Below are 17,278 nucleotides of genomic sequence, written 5' to 3'. Positions count from 1 at the left end.
GATAGGGACAAAGGGGAAGGGAGAAGAAGCCATGCAAGTAGACTGGGAAATGCTCTCACTGAATATATAAGTATAGATATAGATGTAGATATAGATATAGATATAGATATAGATATAGATATAGATATAGATATAGATATAGATATAGATATAGATATAGATATAGATATAGATATAGATATAGATATAGATATAGATATAGATATAGATATAGATATAGATATAGATATAGATATAGATATAGATATAGATATAGATATAGATATAGATATAGATATAGATATAGATATAGATATAGATATAGATATAGATATAGATATAGATATAGATATAGATATAGATATAGATATAGATATAGATATAGATATAGATATAGATATAGATATAGATATAGATATAGATATAGATATAGATATAGATATAGATATAGATATAGATATAGATATAGATATAGATATAGATATACATGGATTTTCTGATCAACTTTGCCCTGACTTCAAGCTCATGTCAACTTCAGCTCGTTTTTTTCGAGAATAGAAACAAACAAATCTCATTTTAGCATTCGAATAGAACACAACTTTGCAAACCTTTACATTTAGCAAAAAAGATTAAATAGTCAAGTGCAAACAAAATTCGATCCAAATAATTTTCATAATTCTATTCAAGGACATTTTATTTATAGATTCTGAAATTCGTTCATATACATAGAAGCTTGGCGAACAGCATGTCGCACCGCACACAGGAGGAACTGCAGCGACAGCTGGTCAAGCTTGGCTGGACTATTGGCCAGAAGGAGCAGCAACTATATCAAAATATGCCGGGCGAGGTGATACCGCTACGTCAACTGGCCACGATCACACTGCGGGAGCAGTCCCCGGGCAATGCGAGCCAACAGAGCGGAGCCAAGCCTTCGGCTCCGTCGTCAGCTAAATCAACCGATTTCCACAAATCGAAGCAATAGAAAGTCGCCCCAGATGGGGACTTGCACTGATAGCATACAACAAATTATTACATTTTTCGAATCAACACAATTTTGGACACCAAATCAAGCATATATACTAATTGATATATATACAGTACAATCACATCTTGTGAAATGAATTCATTCTTCAATAAGATAAGGAAATTATTGCAAATTTTAATAAATGATTTTTGATCTTAGAGTTTTCTAGAATATTAACATAAGTTTATGCAGATGTATAAAATATTATATTTTCACTTATGAAAGCTTTTGGGCAACAGAATTCGTTCAACTTTTCTTCGTAAGGAATCTCATTTAACTATGTAATATCAAATTTAAAGCTATGCAGCTGAAATATGCTTGAGGAATTCAGATAGCTCCATATAGAACTACTAAAGAAATTCATCTAAGTCAAAACAATGGGAATTTCAACATGACTTCAAAATGAAAGGTCAGACAGTGCGTTTGCTGAGAAGCCTTAGCTGTGGACCTTGCGGTTTTTTTCATTTCTGTTAATAGGTATATATTTATTTTATATATCTCCTTTTTTGGGGCCTTACGCTTGACCCACTCGTGCGGTGGCTGTGTCCCCAGCTAAGGGGCAGCTGGAGCGAGGCTATGACTGTTTACTGTCTGCCTTTTATGCCTTTGTGCGCGGCTTTTGTGTCTGTCCCTTATATCGAGTTGAGCATTGTGCGAAAGGTTTGCGCGTTGTTTGTTTGCCGTCTTATCGCTTATCGCTTATCGCTGCCAGAAATTGATTTCTAAGCATGTATTTAAGCCGACAACAACCATTCAGCTCACTTTCCTTCTGCCTGTCTGTGTGTGAGTGGGTGTGTGCGTGTGCCCATAATTATAAAGCCACTTTTGACTTTATGCCTTGTAATTTGTTTGCCCGTTTGCTGTCTGTGGAAGATGGGAGCCTAATACATGTATGCAAATTAGAGGCCAAGTTCGCTGTGGATTCGATGGCATGTGGCAGCGGGAATGTGGCAAGTGGCATGTTTAGTTTACAACTTGATATGCATAACTCAAATAAACAAACACACAGAATCTACATACGCACACGGACACAACCCGTTGGCCTTTAACACATCGTTTCGCATTGATGAATGACCCAAGTGTACAGTGCCGCGCAAAAGTTCCTATACATTGGCAATCCTGTGATACAACAAAGTAATAAATTATTGTTGGATTCAACTACATTGCCAAAGTCTTTCCGAATTGAAGTATCGATAGTGAAATGACATCGTCAGAGTTTCAAAAGTGATTTCTATTCCCAACTACTCGAATTGAGTGCTCCTTGAGTACTGTGTGAGTACTGTTTGAGTACTCTAATTAAAGAGCTCTTACTTTGAGTACTTTTTTAATGTCGACAGAGTTAATGCCCATTGGTAGAAAGCGAGCACTCGGAGTAGTTGTGCATGCTCAATGCTTCTTTAACATTTAGATACATTTCTCAATTTTCTATCTATCGACTCGGTTGCTTAACTTTTCGCACGCACTGTAGCTTGGCTATATGTATGTCAAGTAAATAATTTCGTTGCGAATAAACTTAATATACAAATATTTGGCTGGCACGCAATTTGTAAACATTTAACAAATGTGATTTCAAATTGAAATTAAACTATTGCTGCGGCATCCTCCAAATTTTAATTGTATATTCAAAAACAGAAACAGAAATTATAAACTCGCCAGCAATTTATTTGCTTTCTTTTGAAACTTTGCTTGCGGCTGAAATGTGTATATTCATCTGTAATAATCTGTGTATATCTATCAGACTGTATCTTTGTCTGTATACATGGGTTCTTATGTTGCAATATCTTGATATATCTGGATAATTGTATATTTGGATCCTAGCATCTGTGTATCGCTGTATCACTGTATCGTTAGTCTAAGTATCCTAGTATCTAAGTATCTTAGTATCTTAGTATTTTAGTATCTTAGTATCTTAGTATCTTAGTATCTTAGTATCTTAGTATCTTAGTATCTTAGTATCTTAGTATCTTAGTAGCATAGTATCTTAGTATCGTAGTATCTCAGTATCTTAGTATCTGCATTTTAGTATCTTAGTATCTTAATATCTAAGTATCTTAGTATCTGTATTTTAATATCTTAGTATCTTATTATCTTTACTAAGTATCTTAATATCTTTGTAACTTTGTATCTCAGTAAGTGTCTTTGTATCATGGTATCTTTGTATCTTTATATATCTCAGACTGTATCTTTGCCTGTATGTATGGGTTTTTATATTGCAATATATTGTATCTTAGGATCTAAGTAACATAGTATCTTAGTATCTTTGTATCTCAGTATCATAGTATATTTGTATCATTGTATCTCTGTATCTTTATATCTTTGTTTCTGAGTTTCTTTGTACCTTTACATAATTGTATCTTTAGCTCTCATTGCATCTCCGAGTTTCTGTAGCTTTGCAAATTCGGTATATCCTTGTAATTTTGCATCTTGACAACATTGTATCATTATATCTTTGTAACTTTCTATCTCTCTTTGCAAATATGAACCTACATCTGCATCTGAATCAGTTCAAGTTGAAATGAGTTTTTCATTTGGCAAATGCACGCCAAACTTTGAAGTGTTTCTTTCATCACACCGACGCAGTGTCTGTGTGTGTGTGTGTGTGTGTGTGTGTGTGTGTGTGTGTGTGTGTGTGAATTTAGCAAAAGCTGCAATTACTTTAGTAAATGGAAATGAAAACCAGAGCTAACATTGAACAAAAACTTTAAAACTAGAAGAGCTACCTAAAAGCGAGTTAAGCACCGAAAGTAATTAAGAAAGCCAGTGAACATGGAGAATAATCTGCATGTTGTTACAACAATTTGAAAAATAAATGTTCTGCAGTTGAGTTTCAGTTGAGCGTTGAGAACGAATTGATTGAAGCAATTTAGAATTGCGATAGTTAAATTTATGTATGAGAATATGAAGAGAATAAAACGCCATTCGAGTGAACTGGGCATCGAGCAGAATGTCAGCGACGATAAAGGACTAGAAAACATTGCTAACTGGGAAGCCGCATAATCAATGACGCACTGACCATGGACTATGACAAACAACTGGGGGAGGACAAGTGACATTGAATGACACAACTGAACACAGTTGGACACAATTATAAATATAACCAGATAAGCGAAGGGCAGTGAGAACAATGCACAGATATCAGTCAGTGGAACTGACCATGGCTAAAAATACATTTAAATCGCATTTCAATAAACCAAATTTAAGCTGCATATAGTTTTATGATTTAATTTTATAAGATCAATCGAAATCGAATCTAGCCCTCGACTCGATATGCCTCAGGTCGAATAACAGCAAGAGCATGAACATTCTTGTCGCCTCGTTCAGCTCGCTGGACATAGTTGTCAGCTTTGCTGACAGCACACACACACTCATACACTCATACAGCATGTAGAATGTATTGAAAACCTGGCCCTTACATTTGGGCCATCTATTACAAGTCAGAGAGGAGCGCCAACGAGTGGACTTTGAGTTTCCTCTTGTGTCTGCCTTCTGTTGTCTGTTGACCAAATGCGAACTGGCAAACAATGCATTTTGTTGGCCTGCCCCAAAGGCACTAATTATGGCAGGAGGGAGCGGCAGAGACGGTGTGAGGTAGATAAGGACAAGACTGAGAATTAGAGGAAGAGAGAGAGAGAGAGAGAGAGAGAGAGAGAGACAGCTAGAGGTATGCTGCTCAGCAGCAACCGAAATTTAGTTTTCGTTCACATTTCTGTTGACTCCAAAAGTGGGGAACTACTGTTCCGAGAACTAGCTCTCTTGCCATTCTGTGAGTTGCGAGCAGAGGCGTGGCAAATTTTCGTTTGGGTAATTATGCATTGAGCCGCTTGCCAAATTAATCCCCAACTGAAGGGTTCCCCAGAGCAAAAACAGCGCTCCAGTCAGATGCGGAAGGGAGATAGGTGAAGCATAACTAAAATTAATTCTGTTATAGTTTATTCCCATTTAAAAGCTGATGAACAATGGAGGCATAACGAGTAGAAGTCATAGAGAATTGATGTTGGTGGAAACTGTTATATAGTTATATATGTTCATATATACATATATATCAGATCTATCGATATCGATAGCTAGAAAGAAAGGCCATGTAATAGTTAGACATGAATTGAAAGTTTGAATTGAATTGAATTCTTTCCCTCCCCTAGCAAGAAAGGCTATATATCTATTTGAAATAGTTGGATATGAGTTGAAAGTTAAAATTCAATTGAAATCCGTCAAAGATCCGTCGATCATACTCTTTCTATAGCCAATATCGATATTTATCGATTTATCTAAGAATTCTAATAACTAATACCTAAAAATCTTTTTATGTTTGGGAATGCTTAATTCTGGAACAAAATATATACGATATAAGGATGCATAATAATAATATATAAGCTATGAACATACATATATCTCTGGGATGGCCAAGCTGTTGCAGCTGTTACGCATGGCTATTGCCTACAGGGTATTTTAGCTACTGTTTGTCTGCTGTTACTTCGAGCACTTTCTTTTTTGGTTTTTGTTTGACGTGTCCTTGCGGTCGGCTCAATAGAAACTAGGCGCGGCGACGACGTCGACGTCGGCAACTACAACAATTTGGCCAGGTTAACAGGTAGTTAACTCTTTTGGCCCGGCTACCTGCCTCGAGGCGCTCATTAAAAACTGTCGCCAACTCGTTGTCTCTAATGTCCTCTGTGTCTGCGTGGGTGTGCGTGTGTTTGTGGGCGTGGCCAGTGCTAAGACTCATGTTTGTCGTGTTAGCTGTAGGCGTGGCTGTTGTTGTTGTCCTTCGCCGCATGCTGTGACAATGTGCGAACATGCCTCGCAGCAAACTGGAACTAGAGGGTGGGGAGCAGGCTGCAAGACGTGTGACTGCATGGTGGGCGTGGCTGTATATGCAAGTGGGCGCAGTTGCAGAGATTAAGCCGCTTCTGGTCACACATTTTGCACCGAATGCGTTTTTAATTATGATTTGTAGTTTGGCTCGTGACACGACAGCGAAAGCAAAAATGCTAAGTGCTTACCTACCGAATTGGGCTTAGGTTTCTATTCGAAAGGTGGGAAGAGTTTTATGGGAGCATCTTTAGTCGTATATGCACACATTATATTCTACTTAAGTATATACTCGTTGAATGGGCGTGGCTATATGCATGCTTGTAAACATTATCTATTTATATATTCAGTAATTGAGTTTAAGATTCATTTTGTTATCGATCAAAATCGATGAATAAAAAATATATACAATCTGCCATGTGTCATAGCTGGGTAAACTGTTAGTGTATCCTCATAGCTCATATCTACCTGAAATCGATAAATATCGATAGACCGAATTAGTTTTCTGAATCAAGCTACGTGTTCAATAACATTCTATATGCATCGCCTGCTTTCAGTATAGATAAAGTTGTTGTGTATCGAAAGCAATGCAATGATTACTAAAATCGATATATATCGATATATATTTAACATGAACTATTTACTCAAGATACTGCTACCAATTACATTCTGTTTCTTCTCCAATGCTTCGTATATAGCCTAACAGCATAGACAAACCAACTGATTAGCTCGCATATGCTGCAAAAATCGATAAATATCGTTTTTAATGCCCTGATGCTACTAAATACACAAAATGCATCCAATTACTTGACTATTAATTATATCAGAGAATCGCCACAATGGAATCCATCAACATGTGTTAACAATACAAACATTAGTAGCAGCAACTAAGCTATCAAATCCACTTAGTAAACATATCGCTTTAATGCCGATTGTCAGATATTCAGGTCAGGTCATATTTGGCTGCGAGCGATGTTTGTGCTGTTGTGTTTTATGAGGCATCTGAAAGTGCACTAAGAATGCTCAGCAGCTTCAGCTTGGTTTATTGAATTAATTCCAACATGTCATGCAGTGCACACACACAGATGTAAGCGTGTTTGTGTATGTGTAGCTGTGTCATGGAGTTGTCAGCCTTTATCTATGGAAATACTGGCTGGCATTTTATAATTCAATTTGCAGCAGCAACTAAGCCGACAGCACAGGCAACAAAAGTAACAACAAAGGCATGGAAAAAAGAAAGATTTCATGAGATATACAATAACAACAAATACAACAGCAACACAAATAACAACAGATAGAAAGGCTAAGAATGTTCTTGGGGCTAATGAAATTAAAACGCGTGAACAGATTTTTAGCAGAGCGACAAGAAAAATACTAAACAGAAAAGTAAAGCCAAACCCAGACGGTGAAGAGAGTGTGGAGAGAGTGGCGAAGGAGAAGTCGGTGGAGAAATGCTAAGAATGTGCACTTAAAGTAATTAAGCGGACGCAAGGACCAAACGAGAAATATTGGTGAATGTGAGTGGGAAAAATGTGCAGAACTTCAAGAAAAATGTGCACAGAGTGGAGAGATGGCAACGGGGAGCGGGGAACGGGCAGCAGACAGGAGGAGCTGGGAGCCGGAAGCAGCGATTGGAGTAGTTAAGCATGCGTGAGGAAAGCGTGTAAATGGCTTTTTCAACTAGCCAAATGTGAAGTGGCACAGAGCGAGACAGACAGAGAAAGAGAGAGAGACAGCCAGCGAGAAAGGGAGAGCGAACAAAGCTGCTAAAGTGAAAATAGATTAATTAAATAATAGTTAGTTGAATAAAAATAGCTAAAGAGATGTTTGAACTTAAAGCAGCTTAAAGTGCTTGAGCAGTTATGCAAAGAGCTACTTCACAAGGAGGCTGGATGAGCCTTTGTGGGGCATGCTCCACGGCCAGATACCCTAGGGATTGCGGTCACCCATATAGGAAATGCCCAGCAAAGTCATCCACTACCACAATTTTGATAAGACTGTATTTAAATTTTCTCTATGGGTTTATATTATATAATTGCCAAAAATTAGTTTACTTATTAAATTTCAATGTATTCAGAGCATTGGAGAATTTGGTTTCATGTGAAGATATGAAAATATATGAATATGATATATGAAAATCTTGACATGTCAAATTTAAATCTTTTCTGATTCAAACCTGTCTAATTAAGCCAATCCTGAACTGATCTTCGATCTTGGTATTACTTTGATTAAAATTTTATATTCAATAGATTTTATTTAATTTTTTTTATATTTTTTGAAAATTTTGAGAGCAGAGAGTTATGAAAAATATGTGAATGCGATTAGATCAAATATATATAAGAGTATATATGTTTGTATGTATATTCATATATCAGACTACTATATTTAACTTCGGGTATATATATGACTCTGCATATGCTCTACTTAGATTCGATCACATACCTGACAACAGTTATAGCAAACTGTCACTAATAATATCTATGTATCTATTGTGAAGTCTCTCAATAACAAAATCGAACTACCTCTAACTAATCAATGTATTCCCTCTTCGAGCACAGCTCTTCAATATCATGTTAGCAGATAGAGATTCACTCAGTTGTAGCCCCTTAGGAGCGAAAGGGTTAATCGTATGTGTTTTAACATAAATGAAATGAATTTATGTACGGACAACAATAAAAATATTAAACGCAAATTCCAAATGGAGAACTTCAAACGATTGCGAAGAAAGTGTGAGGAGGGGGGCGAGGCGTGGGAGGCCCCTCTGCAAAACAACAATGGGCCAGAGGAAGGAAGCAAGCAAAAGTTCGTGCTTCATGCTTTACAATTCTCATTTTAATTCTCATTCTCATTCTCGCTCGCATTTTCATTTCCATTTTCATTTTCATTTACAGGTTTTTATTTTTGCTTCCAATTTTAATGCGTGTTTTATGATATTTTTGTTCGGCACAAATGAAATGCACGAAATGTTCGCATTTTACAACACTGCAAAGATGTATCAGAAGCGAAGACAAAAACAAAAGCCGTCGGCATGGCATGCCATGTGAGTGTGTGTGTGTGTGTGCGTGTGCAAAAATTCATGCTGTTTTAGCCGCAGGCGAAGCATTCAGAGAGGGCCAAAACTGTACTAAGGGGGAGGGGACGGGGTCAGAAAGCTAAAAGAAAATAAATACGTAACGGGATTTCAATCAAATTCATACAAAAAATGAAAAACGAGCAAAAAATAAAAAACTAAAAACTGAAATTTAAACTAGAAACAAATGTAGATAAAATTGTTCAACAAAAACGAATTGAATTTCAATTGCAATGGGCAAGCGAAAATATCGGATTTCCCCTCACTACTCAGCCATAAAACGCCAAAGTATTTCAATCAAAAATCTGTTAAATCAACGAAATAAATTCCGTAATAAAATTTTCACCGAATTCTCGCTATCGATTTGAGATAATATATCAAAATTATTATATTTCAAAGTTGGCCAGCAATCAGCGAGAGAGACGCTTGTACGCCTGATTCATATGTCGGTATAAGTTTGGATCAGGGACAAACGAGCAAACCAAATCGCTCTACACTGAGAATGAAAATGAAAGTGTCGTAGCTTAGATACCCTTGGAATCACGTTGAGTTATTATCGCATCGGGCTAAAAAGTAAATTGGGATTATGTATACAATGGTATACAATCCATTGGACATGCAGAACTATACTTATTTGTAATTGAGCTATGAACCCCACATATATCACATAATATATAAATAAACATGCTCGTTTAGTAAAAAAATATATTTCTAGCACAAAGTCGAAATCAAGAAGCCTCAGATTGATGAAACTTTTACGGAGAATCGCACCAGGAATATGAGAAACTGTCGATCAAAAATCTGGCTAGAAAGATAGAAAATGACATAGAAATTGACATGGGTTACTTGAACAATATGATCTTGACTTGAGACTGGACTTCTAATGTTCTCTAAACAACATTAACAAATAGATGAAACCAAAATTCATCAACAACCAAATTACATCAAGAGAGCATTAGGCAAGTACTTCTGCCCCAACCTGTACATGAGATATGGTATCTCGAAGCAGGCCATACAAAACTGCATATATGTACAATAGACAGATAGATGCACTAGATATAGTTCGAATATATATATATATTCGAACTATATCTAGTGCATCTATCTGTCTATTGTACATATATGCAGTTTTATATATATATATATATATATATATATATATATATACAAAACTGCATATATATATATATGATTATCTTTGTCTATATATGTATCTATGTATATATCGGCTATGCCAGGTGCTACAAGTCACATGGCAAAATGTATATACCTCGCTTTTAGAAAGAGGTACAAAAATAAAAAATGTATTTTCTGCGGCTTTTGTTATGGAATGACAAAAAAAAAAAAAAAAAAAAAAAAAAAACGAGACGTGCACATACTATACACCATATACATATATATTAAAAAAAGAAAAACAACAACAAACAAACAAAATAAAGCCGACATGTATCATGTGCATGTGCGTCCTTTTGCCTGCTGTGTGGGCGTGGCATGGGGCATTGGATTGGGGTACAAGCGATACAGAGTTGACAAATTTGGAAAAATTACAACTGCGACAGGCTGGCGAGGCTGGCGCACAATTGCAATGATAATAGCGATGATGATGATGATAATGAATGTTGTAAGGGAAACGATGATGAGCATGATTAAGCAAGATGCTAAAAGCGCTCGAACATTTTTAGCAAGAGCAGCGCGAAATTGTTGTTTATCGTTTATTTGTACACAACAGGCCGCGACAGGGGGAGGGGCGGGCACGGGTGTGGGCAGCTCGCGAATGTTTACAAATACACAAACCCTGACAGAGAACACCGCCCCATCCCACCAGGCAGCCCCTTTGGAACACCCCCACCCGGCTTGCGCTTGGCGGGTTTGATTGATTTTTGCGGTTCTAATGTACAATTTTAATATTTGGCCAAAACATTTGTACATTTCATTCCATAAATGTGAGTTTATTGCCATCTGCCGCGGCATTCACCCCACCATTCATTCGCACTCACTTATGCCTCGCTCTTTCATTTTTTTTTTTCATTTTTTTTGCTGCCCACACAAATTCTTTGGGCGTGCACACGTTGCGTATACTTAATAAGTTTTTTTTTTCAAGTTTTCTAATGGTTTTAGTGTTTTTAAAATCGCACTCGATGTCTGTAGAAGAATCATATTTTGGAATTAAACGCAGTTTCAGAGCATTCAGCTTTTGTCAGCTAGCTGCGATTTAACTGAGATAGATCCAAGGGGCAGCTGAAAGTTCGCCATTGATTGTATCTGAGATGCTTTTCTTGGATGTTTGTAAGAGAATTTAGATCAAACCTTATATGAGTTTGGAGAAGAAGAAGAATCATGGACATATACTACCTATCCATTTTACTTCAGCTTCCATTAGCAATACTTATGTCTGGTTTTCTCCATTTTAACAAAGGTCTTCTGGCTTAACTTAACTCAGAGACATGTATTGATTACTATAAGCATGCCTATAAGATACACAGCTAAATTTGTATATCTTTAACTACTCATATACATATACATATATATAGTTTATATCTTTTGAGATGACATTTCAAAATACCAGGATGTGACATAAGCTTCATTCTACACTCGAGCGGCGGCTAACCTTCTGAACTCTCACTTAAGCAAAATATACAATATATACACAATACACAGGCCACCTTCCTCAGGCGTCTTAGCTGATGCTGTGCATACGCAGCCCTGAACAAGCACGAAATGTTAACGTGCCCTTGCTCGAAGACATAATAAGCAAACAAACAATCGACAACATTTCACAATAAACTGTACTCTCACTCGAACAACAACCAGAAGACGCTGTCCGCAGACACAGAAGAAGAAGAAGAAGAAGACGACGAAAAAGAAGAAGAACAAGAGGCAAACAACTCAAAAAGATATACCCATCATACTTATCGGATCTGAATTGAAATACTTTCTCGCCTTGAAACACTTCCCCACCCCACCGTCCCTTGCTTATAACTAAATGAATAGCTTAACTGTTAGCCATAATTCTCAAACTTCTGTTACTCCTTGCTGCTTCTTCTTTCTGCTGCCACATTCACGCAGCTGAACTCAATTTGCGGGCAGTGTCAGTGTAGCATATCGGATCGGACCGACCGAGATAAACAGTCTATGCTTTTAGTGCGAAATGCTTTGAACGCTCTTTGGGGAGCCGTGGCACAGTTTACCTGGCTAACCCGATGCAACAACAAGAACAACAACAACAACAGCGAAAAAAGGCCCATTATTTTATGTGTAGAAATAGAGAGACAAAGACGAGTTACAAATCAAAGGCAGCGAAAAATAACGGACTGAGTAACCGCGTGTGGGAGCGCGTTACCTATCTTAACTGGCTTAGGGCCACTGTCACACGAAGGGCTAAAAGCCCCAACAGCACCCCAAACAAGACAAGACAAGAGACAACAGCAACAACATAACAAAAGGCACAAAACGAAAAAACTGTAAGAGTTGGAGCTAAAGGAAGTGCGTGCTGCCAGTCCAGAGGCAACAGGAGAGAGGGAGGGAAAAAGAATCTGTTATCAGGTACACGGTGCGAAATAATTGATAAGGAATGAGAAATTGGTATACGGGAATGACCGTTAAAGGATAATTGAGCTAATAAAGACGACATCGAAGAAGGAGCTGAATAAAAACCAAGGCAATATAATGATATACAACGGAGGATCACAATATATATATGCCTAAAATAAATGAAAAGAGTTGTGAGAGTTCCAGAACAGAGCTCTTAGAGTTATCGAAGATGGTATTTATTTGTTACATTTTCAATTACAGTAGAATCCAATTATAAAGACTTCGTTCATATCGATCGTACTACGAAAATTCTGGTTCCCAGACAAACTTATGTATATGAGTAAACTTACATGTTTATAGAGTGTTCTGAGTATTCCTTAAGCGTTGTTAGAATCGGATTCTACTGTATTAGTATGAGAGGAGATCCCTAAACTTAAGCTTTACTTAGCAGGTTTCTCTCGCATCGAGCTGAGATTACCTATAGATCAATGGTAGCTAGTTAGTTTTAGTATATTTTATCCTTTTTTTATTTTTAAAGCTTTATTATATTAAGTTAGGTATTTTAGACAAGTTTAAAGATGTTGAAAAGAGCCGTAGAATCGCTGGGATATCAGTTCTTCGAAGGGGCTAGGGTAAATCCTAGTCGAGCAGTCGCGACTAGAGCTTTATTAATGGTTCAGTCTAGCTTTGGCTCTGCTCCTGAATTTGTCTTGGGCTACGTCAGAGCGTACGATTGTCCAATTCCAATTCCTTAATATAAAACTATTATTATGAATACATTTTAGAAATCTTATTCTCAAATGTGTCTGATAGAAATGAAAAAGAAAAATAAAATTCGACTTTTGACTTAGAAATCTTTTTTTTTTTCAAATTTGTTTGACTAAAATTTTAAAGATTAAATTTTTTCTTTTCAACTATAAATGAAATATAGCTATAAATAACTGTCAGTGTATCCGTGCCTGTCTGGCTCAGTCTCCGGCCTTTTACTCTGTCTGTAACTCAGTTTTGACCCTCGCGAGTTTCCGATGTTGTTGTTGTTGTTGTTGCATCTGATTAGGCATCGCTCGATTTAACTGTCATTTGCAGGGGGCAGCCATGCTGGGAGACAGTTAGACAGGTAACTAACTGCAGCTAAGACGATTACGTTGACGTCTGCGTCACAGAACAACGTCAGAGCCAACTTGCACAACTCACTCATCTCTCCCCAGAGGCTGGCGCTTGGGTTGGCATTCGCATTGCCACAGCGCAATTTACATAAGCAGACCGACCAGAAGCCCTTCAACCGAGTGCCAAATATATTTGAAATAAAAAAAAAATAAAAATAAAATCAAAACAAAAAATAAATAAAAAATGTAATAAAAAATAAACAAAAGAAAACATTTCATCGCTGCGAGTCCTTTTTGTAATGCAAAAAAAAAAAATGTCTAACAATGAAATACATAAATCACACGCATACATAATTCAGCTAACAAAATCTCAATAAAAGAAATTTTCTCACTTTGAAGCGAGACGAGAGGGAGTGAAACAGATTAGAAGAAGGTGAGGTAGACACAAATTATTGATGCAAATGAAGTCTTTCGACAATGCCCAAATACATTTACAGGGTATGTAGCGGCTTTGATTCGTTCATTCTAGCTTTTTCCGCTTTCAGCTAAAAATTGATTAATTTAGTTCCCAAGTGAACTAAAATTATAACACAAACAAAACAAATTCTGAATTGAATAAATGAATATGCAATATATGTCAGAGTTGTGGAGTGTACGACTAGCAAACACCCTCTCTGAGAAAGTCATGGTCTAATTTAAGATCTTATTATGGGTTATTCCACTTAATTATGGATGTATTTTATAGAGCTAGAGCTCCCAAGTGGTATTAGGTAATTCATATAAATATCTCTTAAATGATATACAGAGTTTACAGTCTAACTATTTTCACAATCTTAATTCAAATTGTTCATTCAGTCATCCCTGCGAGTGATCTGTGTCCAGGGTATATGACAGCATTAAATCTAGTTGCATTGCAAATTTATTGCTATTTGCTGAATGAAAGATAAATAAGCATTTTATCATCTCATTGCAGCTGGCCGTCCACCTCATGCAATAAATATTTATTGCATTTTCTAAATCGACAAATTTCTATTGTTTCAGTTCAATAAAAATGCTGATTAATGCGCTGACAGATTGTTTCGCGAATATATAATGATTTTACTGAAATTTGGCAGATGTTATTATTAACTGTCTTTCCATTTGTATGTTTCCACACACTTTCTCTTACTCTCTCGTTTTTTGGTTAGCTCTTCTCATCTTCTTTTTAAGAGGGACTTCAGTCTTCTACAGCCATGCATTGCTTTCTCTATCACTCGATCGTCTGTCTGACTTTTGCTCCTTACTTGCTCTTTCATTCAGACGGTCTTTCAATCGCTTTATTCGTTTGCTCCTTCGCACCTTTTTTTCCCCCATATTCTGCACTTTTATTTATTATATTTACTATATTTTCTTATATCTTACATCGTATATTAAATCTTCCATTCCATGGTTTCTGTCTCTGTTTATCTCTATCTCTTTCGCGCGCTCTCTCTCTCTTTCTCTCTCTATCTGTTTCTCTGTTTAACCCTTTCTGTCTCAGTATATCTTTCCTAAATCGCTTTATCTCTCTCTCTCTCTCTCTCTCTTTCATTCTCACTATCTTACTCTCTCGCTCTGTATTATTTTTGACTTTTTTCCTCCAGCAATATTCTGTATCTCATTCTCTTCCCACCTCTCTCTCTCTCTCTCTCTTGTGAATATTGTTTATTTTTTCTTTACAAATATCATTTCGAACTTTCCACAAAATGTGCAAAGCCAACTCTTTCTCACGTCTGAAATACTTTGCCATTGCCCAAAAAACTAACTGCCAACAAAGTGCTGCAAAAGTTGTAAAGTTCTAACTATTTTCAACAGCAATGCAGAAGTTGAATGTAATTGCACGAATCGAAAGTCATTTGATGTCATAATCATCCAAGTTCCAAGACGCCACAGCCAATGGTCAATCAAAAGTCAGCTTATGCCCCATGCCGTGCTCTATGCTAAATCTCTGAAAAACTCTTGCACAAACTATCCAGCAGCAGAGTGAGACAGAGAGAGAGAGAGAGGAAGAGGGACGGGAAGAGACGTTAGTTTGCGTTGTGGGAGGTGTCCAAGTGTTTTACAATAACAGAGCATCTGCAGCAACAACAACAACAAGAACAACAGCAGCGCACAAAGTTTCTTCACACTTTTCCGCAGATTATCTCTATATGTACTTTTATTCTTCTTTACTTTGCTTTTTTTTGTTTTTTGTTTTTGATCGCCTGTGCTCTTCTGTTGGTCTTTCTTGTTGCTGTTATTGTTTCTGCTTTCTGCTCCTATGCTCTGCTTGCAATATTTAAGTGGCGCATATTTGTTAAGTGTCAGGTTGACAGAGTTTAAAGCATTCATATTCATCTATGTCCATTTAGTTTAAAATTCTAATTGATTGCTATTTATATTTATGCGATGCATAGCATATGCATAGATATTTAGTATTTTTGTTTTATTTCAAGGTAAGACTAATATCATTCAACATATAATCGAGTCAGTTTGCTGAGTTCATTATTTATAATATTTTAATTACACATATTTGCAAGACTTTCAGTCCAATGTTCCTTAGCTTCTACAGTTCGACTTTGCAACTGATAGAAGCTCATCTTTAGCTCGAATGAAATCTAAATCAGACTGTAAAAGTCTTATAAAAAAAAAAACACACATTTTTTCGAATTTAAAAAAAAAATTAATAATTAAATCAAACAATATACATTTTAAATTAAAAAACAAAAATTAAAACAAACATCAACGGCTATTGCAAATAAAGTTAATAAAACTTCAAAGCTCGTTTATTCAATCATTTATCAATTCCATTACTGATCTGCGGATGAAAACAGAGTATGGCGCAGTCGGCTCTAATTAGTTGTCTCCGACTGTTTCACGCCTCATGTTTGTTTCTCTTCTTCCGCCGCGTGCACTTCTCAGCGGGAGGCCATGGGCCCTGCTGCACATACAAACGTACATACACGTATGCTTATGCTACCGATACGCACATACATATATACATACATGTATGTGCATATGTATACGTGCATATAAATATATATGCATGTATTTTTTTTATGTGCAAGCATCTTGGCTGGGAAATTTTGCATATTAATAGCGTTTTCCTTATTATTTGCTCGCCTTATTTTTGCACATTAATGCAATTGGGGAAATGGGCAGAGAATTGGGGGGGCAACCGGAATTTGGTTTAATATTCTTTTAAGTACCCGCCATAAGTGGCAGGCGATTCGGGCAGCTGTTGCTGTCAAACAAAAAATACAACAAGAAATCAAGCATACGCCGTGTTCGACTTACCGTGGGCAAACAGCCCCAGCCGCAGTAGGCAGTGCAGCCAGTGTTGTTGCGAGCCAACAAGGGATTTGTAACGGTATTTGGGCCCGCTGCTGATACTGATCGATGCCATTGATAAGGATTTACATGTTGTGTTGCTGACGCGCAAAGTTGCAAGTGAAGACACACACACACACAGACAGCCACTCAGTCTGACAGCCACTCAGTCTGACAGCCACGTAAACAAAATTGACAACAAAAATAACAGTGTTTCGCTCAATACAAAGTATTATCGCAATCGCATGAATTTTTTAAATGCGCTCTGCAATTAGCAACAAAAGCACGAACGAATTGAAATGCGCGCCAAAATAACTGTTACTTGGCCAATGGGTGTGCCTGCACTGCCATCTGGTTCATCGCGTGCGCCGCTGTTGAACACTAGCATGCAACTGGCAGCAATGGGACGCCCAATTAGCTTGGCGCGCTAAC

General features: G+C 37.0%; 1 protein-coding gene across 1 annotated transcript in view; it reads right to left on the bottom strand.

Annotated features, from left to right (window-relative positions):
- Positions 1–17,254, bottom strand: part of LOC6585036 — a 59,995-nt gene extending 42,741 nt beyond the window's left edge. Inside the window, exon 1 of the mRNA XM_002010640.4 lies at positions 16,814–17,254. Within this exon, the coding sequence (XP_002010676.2) occupies positions 16,814–16,922 (109 nt within the window). The 5' untranslated portion in view covers positions 16,923–17,254. The remainder of the gene's footprint in view (positions 1–16,813) is intronic.
- Between the last annotated feature and the right edge of the window lie 24 nt (positions 17,255–17,278).

The sequence above is a fragment of the Drosophila mojavensis genome, unplaced genomic scaffold, assembly GCF_018153725.1.
Source record: "Drosophila mojavensis isolate 15081-1352.22 unplaced genomic scaffold, ASM1815372v1 contig_136, whole genome shotgun sequence".
Taxonomy (NCBI): Eukaryota; Metazoa; Arthropoda; class Insecta; order Diptera; family Drosophilidae; genus Drosophila; species Drosophila mojavensis.
The sequence above is the reverse complement of the archived record's forward strand: the minus strand, read 5'-3'. Positions and strand labels throughout refer to the sequence as shown.